Consider the following 13,175-nt stretch of genomic DNA (forward strand, 5'->3'; position numbering starts at 1 on the left):
GAATTGCCAGAACCTTGTGTCCTAAGACAGGAAGGAAGATAAGTCTTTTCTTTCTTTCATGGCCATTGCACTTGTATTAGACTGTTTTAGTCTTTGATATTCACCATTATAATGTAATAAATCTGCAGATTTAATTATGTAATGAGCAAAAATTATGTGCAAAGTTTTCGCTATAGCAGTGTTTGTAACAGCAAAAGCTGTAAATGACCTAATATCTGTCATTTGTAACTGGTTGAATCAATTATGGTATGACCATACAATGGAATACTATACAGCCATAAAAAGGAATAAAACAGATTTTTATGTGTAAATATAGAATGATTTCCAAGACATACAGTTTTTTTCCAAGTTGTATTGAAATACAGTTGACAAATAAAATAATAAGATATTTAACCTGTACAGTGTGATAATTTGATATACATATGCTTTGTAAAGGATTCCCCCATCTAGTTAACACCTTGATCATCTCACATATTTACCTTTTTTTAGTGAGAACATTTAAATTCTACTCTCTTTGAAAATTTTATTTGTACAATACAGTGTTATCAGTTGTCATCACTATGTTATTATACTTTAGGTCCTCAGACCTTAATCATCTTTAAAATTTTTTTATTTTAATTTTTTATTGAAGCATAATTGATATAACAGTATATTAGTTTTAGATAATGGTTCAGTATTTGTATATATTGCAAAATGATCACAATAAATCTAATTAACATCTATCACCATATATAGTTGCAGATTTTTTTCTTGTCATGAGAACTTTTAAGATTTAGTCTCTTAGCATCTTTCAGGTGTGCAATACAACATTATTAACTATAGTCACCATTCTGTACATTATATTCCTAGAACTTATTTATCGTGTAACTGGAAGTTTGTGCCTTTAGACCCCTTTTACCCATTTTGCCCATCCCCCACCTAAATTTTATTCCTCTTATAACTGAAAGTTTGTACTCCTTTATGAACCTTCCCCTGTTTCCCCCACCTCCCAGTTGCTAGCAACCACTTTCCTGTTCTATGAGTTTGACTTTTTTGTTTTATTTTTTTAAGATTCCACGTATAAGTGGTACCGTACAGTATTTGTTGTTCTCTGTCTGGCTTATGTCATTTAGCATAATGTCCTTCAATTTCATTCATGTTATTGCAAATGACAGGATTTCTGTCTTTTTTAAGGTTGAATAACATTCCTCTGTGTGTGTGTGTACATAAACATACCACATTTTCTTGTGTGTGTGTATTTTTAATAAAAAAGAAGGCATTATGCCAAAAACTGGATATTTCCTTTGTGTGTGTGTGTTATAATACATCTGATGGCATGTATATACATAGAGTATTTATGGAAGAATACACAGCAAGTTGATAATAGAGGTTACTGATGGACAGTTAGACTCAGTGAGGGGCATTATGGCATATATTTAGTAATGGTTTAATTTTTCTTTTTATCCACTAATATAGACTTTTACATCTATCATTTTTGATTTCTGCTTTCTTTGTGTTTACTTTTTTGTTTTTCCTTAACCATTAAAGCTTATTAAACATTAAAATGTTTCTTCTAAGACAGTTTTAGTGCTTCTTATTAGTATGTGTATGCTTTCTAGATGTTTACATAGTTTTAAGAGATTACTAGAATTTTGGCATTACATGATAAAGCAGAAACTTTCAGACCTGCTACAGTGTGTAGAATAAATTCACCTTTTAATCTTTTGATCAAGGTGAACTTCCCTAAGTGGTTTTGTTTTTCATAGTTTCTGAATTTCCTCCCAGTTTGAATCAGGAGTTTATTAAAAACTCAGAGGTGGCTGGGTTTGTTTTGCTCTTTGTTTTTCTAGTTAGTACTCAATGAAGGTAGTAGTTACTATCGACTTACATATTTTTGAATTACATTGTATGTGTGATTATTCCAAATTCTTAATCTAAACAAGATAAGTAATTTTGAGACCAATTTAAGTATGCTTTTCTTTTGTCTGAGAACAATAAAAAGTAATGTCAAGCATTTGTCAGATACAGACATTTTGTGTTTTTTTCTAAATATTGTTTTGTTTTAATTGAGGCAAAATTTATATACAGCGAATTCCACATATCTTGTGTACACACTTTGATGAGTTTCGACAAATGCACACACCTATGTAATATGCACCACTATCAAGATATAAAATAGTTTCATCACCAATAGAAAGTTGCTCTTGTTCTCTCCCAGCCCCTCTGCCCAGGTGCTTTTATTGTAGCTTTGCAGTTCTTGAACTTCATATAAATGGAATCGTGCTGTATTTACTGTTCTGTAGCTGATGTGTCTTGTTTAATGTATTTTTGAAATAAATCTACATTATGTGTATCAATAGTTTGTTCCTTTTTATTGCAGATTAAGTATCCTATTTAGTTTTAAATCCTCCTTATTTTGTCTGTATGAATAGGTCATGGTTTATCTACTGTCCTAGAGATGAACGTCTGAGTTCTTTCTAATTTAGGGTTATCATGAATAAGGCTGCTATGAATTTTCTTGTACAAGTCTTCTTGTGGACATATGTTTTCGTTTTTCTTAGGTAGATACCTAAAATGGAGTTGCCAGTTTTCCAAAGTGGTTGTGCTAGACGTCTGTTTTTTAGTTTTAATTCTTACCAGAGTTGTACATGCTTATCTTTTAATGAGTCCAATATTTCTACAAGACTTACTACCAGGAAGGCCCCCCACCCCTTTACCCCTTACTCAGAGTTATCTCTTTTTAATTTTTTGAGCAGATTCTTTTGGTATTTGCTCCCATGTCCCTGCGTAACTAATTTACACACCCACTTCTTGTATTCTGTCAAGTTTTAGGCATTATTCATGAACTTCACTTTGTGGAAGTTGTAGGCTTAACTTTCTTTCACCTCTCACCTCATACATTGTCAACCAACCCAGTCTCCTTCATACCCCTAATATGTTCACCTTATTATCACCATGCAAATATATTCCTGCATACATTTCATTTTCTCCTTTACTGTGTTTCATATGTATTTATATAACTCTCTTTCGTTCTCAAACTCTTCACATATTGTGTAACTTTCTTCTCAGTGAATTCAGGCGTCTCAGGAAGGTTAGTTCCTGGCTCTACCACTTAACTGGACAAATTATATAAGCCATTTGTACCTTAATTTCCTCATTTATAAATTGGGGAGTAACAGTACAAATCTCCAGGGATGATTGTAAGAATTATTTAGGAAGTATTTATAAAGATCTGAGAATGGGGCTCGACACGTAGTGTGATAACACATAATATGATGATGATGATGATTTTCATGTAGCCATTAAAAAGAAATCTCTCTGTTGCTTTGTGGAATAATTTTCAAGACTATTATTAAATGGAAAAAGAAGAAGCAAATTGTATAATAAACTACCATTTGATTACCCATTCCTGCCATTCTCCCTTCTTGAATCCTCAGAGGAAGACAAAGGTGTTCACCTCTCAGGCCATACTTAAGAACTGTTAAGAACTGTTTCCTTTTACCAGTGTTACCTATTCTATACTAGGTGCCATGCTTGTAGACTCCAGAGATCCTGCGGTGAGCAAAGCAGACATGGATATCCACACCCACATGTTTGGTTGGCCTTAGAAGCCAGCCTTTGTATTGTTTATTTCTAGTAATATGCAGTTCATTCATTCAGGAAACACAGACTATCTGCTCAGTGCTCTGGAGGATAGAGTGGCATGTTACATGAACAAAGGCATCAAGAAGTAGCGCACCGAATGTCAGCAGTCTGTCTGCCTAATGTGTTGTATCATGTGTTGCCTTTTCCTACTCCATTATATGTAATCAGAAATTTGCTACACCAAGTTCTTTTGTTTTTCAAAAGGGAGACTGTAGTTTGCTGTAAACTTAATACCACTTAAAATATGAAAGAAATTGACAGCAACACATACCAGAAACACATGTACTATTCATAGTGTGTAGTAGAGCTTTAGCACCAAAGAAATCTGGAGGCGATCTAGCGGCCAGGTTCTCGTTCATCAGAAAGCAGTAACATTAAATTTGTCTGGAATAAAATGCAATTAATAATACGGCTAAGAAGGTTATTGAATTCAGTTATCTTTCTCCAAAGTATTGACATAAAGGATTATATGACTATGAATTAGGAGCGTATTATTCTGTCAAACTTTTTTTTTTTTAACAGGATTCTTGGGATGGCCAGCATGTTCCAGTACTTTTCTCCATTTTTTGTGGTTTGTTAGTGGCAGTGTCCTATCATCTCAGCCGACAAAGCAGTGATCCATCTGTACTTTTGTAAGTGAAATCAGTTGTTACTGAATTAAAGAAGTTTAAATAAGTTTGCATTTCTTTCAAATTTAACTTCCAAGATCTGTTTTCCCAGTGCCTTGTCAAAATACTATTAACTTGTCTATATTTGGTTTCAAAATATGTTAACTTTAGGTCATTCTGACCACCACTGGCTGTGAGAGGTTTTGTTAGCTTTTTCTCTCCTGAGTGTTAAAACTATATTTTAATAAAAATATTGTTATTGTATGCTTATTTGTGGCATCTTAAACTTTTTAGAATTTGTCATTTGCTAATGATTAAATATACTTGGATTACTTGGTTTTCTATTATAAACTTTATTTGCTATGAAGTTTTATTTTATTGCTATGAAGCAAAGTTTATTTGCTAACTAGTTTTTAGGTTATAAATGTATTTTTAAATTAATTATTTTCTCATTTTTTTTAATGTAAAGCTCTTTGGTACAATCCAAGATTTTTCCAAAAACAGAAGAGAAAAATCCAGAAGACCCTCTGTCTGAAGTAAAAGATCCACTGCCTGAAAAACTTAGAAATTCTGTTGTAAGTTTTAGCTTTTAAAAATCCTTAGCTTTTTAAAATTGTAAATTTTAGACAGATTGTCATGATCATTTTTGAAGTAACACAATTTTAGTAATTGGGGAGAAACTAGAGAGAGCTGTACATGGTTGATGATCTTATTTCCAATTTTAACATGTAAGAAATGATCAGTCCTCAAGGATTCTTTCCATGTTGAATAGTATGCTAATCATTTCTCAAGTCTGAAAAGTGTGTGTGAGTTTATTTTCCAGATTGAAGGAGAGGACAATAGCCTGTACTAATTTAATATACTTAAGTAAATGTAGTGATTTTTAAAAATTTTCTAATTTAGTAAATTTTAGTGTTACCTGCATTCTTTTAGTAATTATTTAAAAAATGAATTCTACAGATTCATATCTGTTTTATGGGACAAAACACAAAATGTTCTTTTTCCAAGTTATCTTACATATTTTCATTTGTGAACAACTAAATTTATATAGGTCTTGAATTACCCATAATATTTACCTTCACTGAAGTTGAGCTGTTCACATATGCTTTAGAAAACTTTAGAAAAGTACAAAACTGCCTCAAGATAAAATATAGTTTTTCTGACTTGAGTTTCCATACTAGCAAAGGACATTTCATGTTAAATATAGTAGGATATTTCTGAGTCTAGCTTAAAAGCATGAATCTGTGAGTCAGTTGATGACCAAAGATATCAAGAGGTTTCTGAGTTTTACTGCAACCACTAAAATAACCAAAATCCAGTAAGTAAAATAGGACATTGTGCATACAGTTTCAACATTTCAAAAGGCCAGTGAAAATACACATTTTTGTTATCCAAAAGGATATATACCCTATAAACATACAGTAACTATCTCATTTCCTTTTCCCATATGTAAAAGTAAAACTTACAGACCAGTGAGGGGAAGAAATCTTCATTTTAAAAAGACTTTGTTATGATATGTTATACGCTGTGTGGGACTAGTGAAGTTTAGTTTAAGTCCCTTGGTATTGCAGTGTCCGGCCAACATATGAAGATTTGAGGAAGAAAATAAGACTTATTACAGTTAATTATTATATGTAAGGAATATCTGTAAGTGCTACAGAATAGGATCATTGAAAATTTATTTCTTAAACTTGATCATTGGGAGTAAAGATTTTTAAAATTTTGTGTAATGTTTGATAATTCTGTTTGTTCCACAGAGTGAGCGTTTACAGTCTGACCTAGTAGTATGCATCGTAATTGGTGTGCTGTATTTTGCTATTCATGTAAGCACAGTGTTCACAGTATTGCAGGTGAGGAATGATTTTGTTCTTTTGATTGGGGGAAAGTAACTTGGTTTGGATTCATTTCTGATTTGATGGTACTGTTTGTTCATAATGTCAAAATATGGCATTTTGTTTGGTTTTAACAAGTGCTTACTTTCTCATTGTTTCTCTGGATCGTGAATTTGGGACTGGCTTAGCTAGATGATCCCAGCTCAGCATGTGTTACGATGCTACAATCATAAGTGGCTGCAGTCAACTGAAGCCGTTAGCAAGCCTCAGTACCTTGCTGACTATTGGCCAGACAGTGCACTCCATTCCTCGCCACATGGTCCTCACCGTAGGCTGCCTGAGTTTTCCTCACGGAGTGGCTAATGTTGCACACCACCACTCCTTCTGTATTAACTGGTCACAGAGGGCAACCCTGGTACAATGTGGAAGGGGATGCAAGCAGACATAAATACCAGCAAGTGAGGACCGTGGGAGCCAAGTTGTACTCAAGACCACAGTATGCCCTCAGGCCTCCACCCCTTCTGAAACCCCCAGCAGTCTCCTTCTGTTCCCCTGGAAGTCTAGAAACTCGTCCTCTAAGTCAGGCCTGTGTGGCTGGTGCCCCTGCAGTGCAGTCTGCCCAGCTGTCGGCCATGCCATCGCCCTTGTCTGTGCTCTTGGTTCTTTTGTGCAGACCTGTATTTCTGTGTGCTGTCAGTTTGATTATGATGTACCTTCCTATGGTTTTCTCCATGTTTTTTACTTGAGGTATGTTGCATCTGTGGCCTGGTTTCATCAAATTTAGAAAATTTTGGTCATTATTACTTCAAGTTTTTTCCCTTTTCTTCTGCTATCCCTCCCCCCACCTTTATGAACTCCAGTTACATATATCTTTGGCCTCTTGAATTTGTCCCCAGCTTACTGATGCTTTGTTCATTTGATTTCCTTTTTTTTCCCTGTGTGTTTAATTTTGAATACTTCCTATTGCTATTGCTTTGTTGTTAGTTCACTAATTTTCTGTAATGTGTAACCTGCAATTAATCCTATCCAGTGTATTTTTTATCTCAGAACTTCAGAGTTTTCATCTTTAGAAGTCTGATTTAGGTCTTTTCTATCTCTCTCATGCCTCTATTTACCTTTCTGAACATACAGAGTTCACTTCTGACTCTTAATGTCATTGTCTCATAATCTAACTTCTGTGCTGCATATGGGTTGGTTTTGATTAATTGTTTTTTTTTCCTCCATGAGTCATAATTTTCTGATTCTTTGCATATGTGGTAATTTTTGATTAGATACCAAGCATTATAAATTTTACCTTATTGGGTATTGGATATTTTTGTATTTCTAGAAATATTCTTAAACTTTTTGGGGGGGCACTGTTAAGTTATTTGTTAACAGTTTGATCCTCTCAGATCTAACTTTTAAGATTGCTTAATTGGGACTAAGGCTGTGTTTAATGTAGGGCTAATATTCTCCCCCCTTTCCATACACAACTGAGGCAACACCCTGCTGAGCACCCTGACCAGTGCCCTGGGAATCTTGAGTGTTTCAGTCTGATGTGTGAGAACAGGCACTATGGCCAGCCCTGCGTGAGGCCGGGTACTGTTCTCTCTAATCCTTGGGTGTGGTTCTTTCTCTGGCCATGTGTAGTTTCCTCTCACACACATGTTCTGAGTCCCCTGAATACTCTGGCCCCTGTAGATACTCTTTGAAGACCCTCAGCAGAGCTTCCAAGTTCTCTCTCCATGCACTTTTCTCTGGTGCACTGTCTGTCTGGTGAATCTAGCTGCCTTGGTCTCTCCAGGCTCACAGTTCCATCTCCTCAACTCAGGAGACATCACATGGGTCCCCTCCCTGCACTACAACCTGGAAACCCTCGGGGCAGTAAACTGAATATTGGCCTTATCTGTTTCCTTTCTCTGAGGGTTCACTGTTTGTTTCCTTAGGTCTAGCATATTGCAAACCATTGGTTCATATATCTTACTCTGTTTTGGTTCATGTGGGAGAATAAATCTCTATTATTTCATTTGTCCAGAAGCCAAGATTGTATTATTTAATTTTAACATTTTTGCCTGTTTTCTTCTCTTCCAATTTGAACTGTTAATTCCTGAGTACCTCACAAGCTAGTAAGGTCCAGTGTGTTTTCAGGGCCCAAATATAGGCCTTTTCGGTTTCTAAACATAAGACTTTCTATCTGAACATTTGAAAGGTAGTACTTGATTTTTTTGTGAATTTAGTCATACATGAGAACTTTCTTGCAAAGCATGTGAAGACAGCAGAAAAAGAATACATTGTGTTTATCCTATTCTGCTTTTCACTTATAGACTTACATGTTCTTGATCTCTACTAGTTAGAACAATTTAGTGCATTGCTCTACAAGTCACATAGAACATTCTTGGAGTGGCAGGCAATACACCTCAGGCCACTCTTGAGTATACTGACAGTGTGAGACACCAAAGAAAGTAGTTAATACGATTTTAAGTACATGATAATACATGAACAGTCACTAACTTTCATAGCTGATTCATCAGAAAACTACATAATATAAAAATGTTAACTGTGGACACGTGTTTGGTTCTTTGATTCTGAAGTGGACTCAAGTTGAACTGTTAAAGCAGAGGCTGTCCTGTGGCTCTTAGAATCACTTCTAATTTCCCTAACTTGATTCTCCTTGCAGCCTGCGCTCAAGTACGTGCTGTATGCACTGGTGGGCTTCGTAGGTTTTGTGACCCATTACGTGCTGCCTCAAGTCCGGAAGCAGCTGCCCTGGCACTGCTTCTCTCACCCTCTGCTGAAGACGGTGGAGTATAATCAGTATGAGGTTCGAAGTAAGTCTGTCATCAACAGTTTTCTTTTTAAGACTAGGGATTTTTTCTTCTACTTTGTTGACAGGTGACAGTTAAGTAGGTCACATCAAGTAACACTTTGGCTTGTGTCTGATGCTTTGGTTTGATGCTGTGATGAGTCAGACCTTTTGCAAGATGCTTTCCTTCCAGTCGAAGTATAAATGTCAGTGCTACAATCCCAACTTCCCACAGAATTCTCTAAATTATTCTTCACGGACCTCTCATTGGTTAACCCTTTCATGTGTGTCCTTGACTTCTCTTTCCAGTCCCTACCTTTTCCCTCAGTTTTCCTTGCCATATGCAGGCAGCCTGTTTGAAATATTTTTAACTGAATGCATAGGGGGAATAGAGAGACCTTTGTTCCTGTTTTCACAGAGACGCTTTGTCTACCAGAGAGGGGTAGATAAAGAGTTCAGCAAGAAAAAAGAAGTGAAAAACGTTTGTAATTGCTATTATTCATTTATATTTGGGATGATGTATAAAATGACTAAAAAGGAGTAGAAGGCCAGTCAAGCTTCTTGCTTGCCACTTTAAATCCTGACTTTTCTTTCCTGTTACAAGTATTCAGTCCTGTTCATTGGCTCCACAGCCTGTCATAAACTATACTTCCTCATTTTAGAGAAATAATAAAAGTTAATATCTATGTCATTGTTTATTATATACCCGTGGTTAAACAAGCCAATGTTTTTTCCTCAAAGGTTTTTCTTCAATTAATGAATTACTGTAGAAGTTAAATTCCTCAGCTGTTGGGAGGTAAATTAACTTTAGGGAACTTCAAAGCTTTTGAAAGATTTCTATACTAAACTTGACTTTGCATTCTCAAAGCAAATTTCCTGGGCCTTTTAACAAAATTTCTTAAAGCATCATGGCACTGTAATTTTTATCACCATTTTGGTCCTGGATAGATAATTAAATAAACAACTTGTAGAGTGTAGTAATAGCACTGTGCAGACCTTTTAAAAACCGTGTGCTCTTGTAATAAGAGAAAGTGACATGAAGCTGTAAGAAACTACCCATTCTTACCATAAGGAAAACAACTTAATGATTATTTTTGATGGGTAACTGTTAGTATTGCTTTCATATATAAATGTTAGCAAGTATATCTGGTTTGTTTTAAAGAGCAGTTTTTGTTAAAGTAAATCAGTGATCATATTGTTTATTTCTTATCTTAAAATATTTAGTCTACATTTTTAGAAATTTTGAGTCAATAGAACACTTTTGACTTATAGGAGTACTAGGCATTAGCAGAGTTTATCTTAGCAACTGAAAGGAAAACATCATTCACTAGAGAACTTCCTGGAGCCGGGTGACACTGTTTTCAGATGGTCGGAGAACCTCAGCATAGCCTAGACACTTTCCCCAGAGAAATTAGATACTAAAATACTCGAAAAAGTATTACTGGCAATGAAAATAACTCCTACAAAGTGTGTGAACCCAAACATGTCATACTTTCGCATCTGTTCTGTGTTTGTATCTTTAAAAATGGATAATTTAATAGATCATTTATATTTTGGGGGAAAGAGACAGTAACCTTTTCTCCAAAAGTTATAGGCATAAATGTGGAAAGGTTACGATTAAAAAACTTAGGTTTCAGGAATTAAGTTTAAAATGAAATTCATCTAAACTTAAGTTACATCTGAGTTGAATGTGTCTCAGAATTCATAGAAATTGATAGTTGATTGAAGTACTAGATTTCATACATTATTTATAGTGAGCTGAGTTTGAATGGTAAGATTTTCCTTTTTTTTCATGTTGCTGAACTATTCTATACATTAAGTTACATGGTCTTCTTGACTTAATATTGCTTTGTTGTTAGATGCAGCCACTGTGATGTGGTTTGAGAAACTTCACGTGTGGCTTCTTTTTGTGGAGAAGAATGTCATCTATCCATTGATTGTTCTCAATGAACTTAGTAGCAGTGCAGAGACAATTGCTAGTCCAAAAAAACTGGATACAGAGTAAGTGCAGTGCTTCTCTAATCCAAGTGTGACTGCTGGGGGCTGTCGTAAGCAATGTCTTAAGTTATTGACCAAGTAACAAAGTTGAGTATCTCTTTGAGTATCTCTTTGGTATAAAGCACTGTGTAGAAAATTCAGGTGAAATTTTATCTGTGACTTCCCTTTTCTGAACATCTGTTTCTGCTCTTGGCATGTTACTACTCCAGACTGCTCATTGTCAGCTACCATTTTATGAGATGACATTTATTAAACAAGTTTAATATTAGATTGTAAGTTTTGGAGATGGTTATTTTTGTGTACTGTGGTTAAGTCAGGCCATATAGGTGGCCACTTGCCTATACAGTCTTCCTGTAGGCCTACCCCCTACACTAGGTACTTGTTGTTGGGTAAGCATTGCTATTGTTTATTTGCTAAATGTTACTAATGTTAAAGCAATAGAAATATGGAGAAACTGGAGAACCAAATGTCAGAATTGCAGTGCTGTTAACTTATTTTTTTAAACCTGCTTATTTATATAATAGACAAGAATCATAATACATTATTACTAGAAAAGAATATTATAATGGTTTTAAAGGTTTAAATTTGATGTATATACATAGAGAAAGTAAGTTTAGTAAGTAAAATGGTGATCTTTCTGAAGTTAGTAGAGTTTCTGAAGTTTTCAGTCACTAGCTGATGAGTTTGCTTTCTTTGTATTGTAGATTAGGTGCTTTAATGATCACCATTGCTGGTCTGAAGTTGCTGCGATCCTCCTTTAGCAGCCCTACTTATCAGTATGTCACAGTCATCTTCACTGTGCTCTTTTTCAAAATTGACTATGAAGCTTTTTCAGAGACCATGCTTTTGGATCTCTTCTTCATGTCCATACTCTTCAACAAGGTAATTTATCACTGAAAGAAATAACCCCATCTGTAAAATGTGTCGCCCTAAGTAGTATGCTATTTAGTGAGAATTATGCTTCATTATCATTTAAGTAATACCTTTTCTTCAGTCAGCCAACTATTTAGGTGCATATTAGAATCCGAACCAATGCCAGTCACTATGATCCGCAGAAGACATATTTCTTACTGTAGCTAGGAAGGTAAGATTAAGCTACATGGAAAAATTAGAGAAACTCTAGCAAGTATACATTTTTTAGTATGTGGGATCTTCCAAAAGGGGGTGTGGTTTTAAATAGTTTTAGAAATAGACATGATAATAATTGAACTGGTCTTTGGGCTGCTGGATAGATGGAGGGAGGAAATAACCTGATAGCTAAATGAAGAGGGTAGATACTGAGGGCTCTGAGGCCACATGGGAGCAATCAGAAATTAGTTTACTTATGGAATATTCTGAAATTTATTAAATGTTTCTGAAATATGCTACATACCCATGAGATAGGTGCTTTTAGTCCTTTGACAAATGAGACGATAAAACCTGAAACTTCTGCCTCCCACTTAAAGAAACTTTTTGCCAAACCAGCTTTCTAAATGAAATAGATGGTGCAGATTATTTGTATATTAGAGTTTAGATTTCATGTTAACACTGACCACATTCAAAGGACTTTGACATATATTATCCCATTTGATAGGTAACAGAAAGCTGAAGCATATGAACAGCTGCAAAACACAATGAAAGCCCAGTTTTAGGAAAGTTAGCCTGGTGAGCCACATTTGGGATAAGTTTGGGAAGAGAGAACCTAAAGGTATGGAGAACAGCTTAAGAGATTGTGACAGTAACTTAGATGTGATAGAGGTCTGACCTAGGATGGGGGAAGTACCAGTGAAAACCATGGATCCGAACAAGGTTTTAGTAATAGTCAGTTTCAAAACATGGAGCTAAATACTGTGATAAATAGCTTCTAAAATATTGCAGTATTGTATTTGTTCAGTCACTAATTTGTAAGCATTTTTATCATTTATTTCCTCTTGTAGTGAGCAAGATTAACCAAAGGAGGAAGCCAGAAAGTTAAGCAGGGAATTGTTTGTATAAAAAGGCATGCGATTTCTCATGAATTTAATATTTACATTGGAAATTGTATTGAAACTTCTTTTATACGGGGTTGGGAAAAAAATGAAAGAATGAAAGTTGTAGTAAAATATAAACAATCCTTAAAATAGTCACTACACTTAACGCACATTAGTTTGGATTTTCTTAATACTTTCATTTGTTAAGCAAATTGTTTTTGAAAGCATAACATGTTCCAGAACAGTTCTGGGTGCTCAAGCTGCATTGGTTAACAAAACACAGAAAACTCCACCCGTAAGGAGTTTGTGTTTTGTATGGTTACAAACTTAACAGTGTTACTAATAAGCAAGTAATATTCAAGGGATCTTGAATAGATCTTAA

At 35.0% G+C, this 13,175-nt stretch overlaps 1 protein-coding gene across 9 annotated transcripts in view; it reads left to right on the top strand.

The window, feature by feature from the left end:
- PCNX1 (pecanex 1) overlaps nt 1-13,175 on the top strand; it is a 181,097-nt gene that overhangs the window by 112,119 nt on the left and 55,803 nt on the right. For all 9 annotated transcript variants that reach the window (XM_072963331.1, XM_072963330.1, XM_072963329.1 and 6 more), the window contains 6 exons: nt 4,147-4,256; nt 4,702-4,807; nt 5,990-6,082; nt 8,721-8,871; nt 10,706-10,847; nt 11,549-11,726. In XM_072963331.1, the coding sequence (XP_072819432.1) occupies nt 4,147-4,256; nt 4,702-4,807; nt 5,990-6,082; nt 8,721-8,871; nt 10,706-10,847; nt 11,549-11,726 (780 nt within the window). The remainder of the gene's footprint in view (nt 1-4,146; nt 4,257-4,701; nt 4,808-5,989; nt 6,083-8,720; nt 8,872-10,705; nt 10,848-11,548; nt 11,727-13,175) is intronic.

The sequence above is a fragment of the Vicugna pacos genome, chromosome 6 (assembly GCF_048564905.1).
Source record: "Vicugna pacos chromosome 6, VicPac4, whole genome shotgun sequence".
In the NCBI taxonomy this organism is placed as follows: Eukaryota; Metazoa; Chordata; class Mammalia; order Artiodactyla; family Camelidae; genus Vicugna; species Vicugna pacos.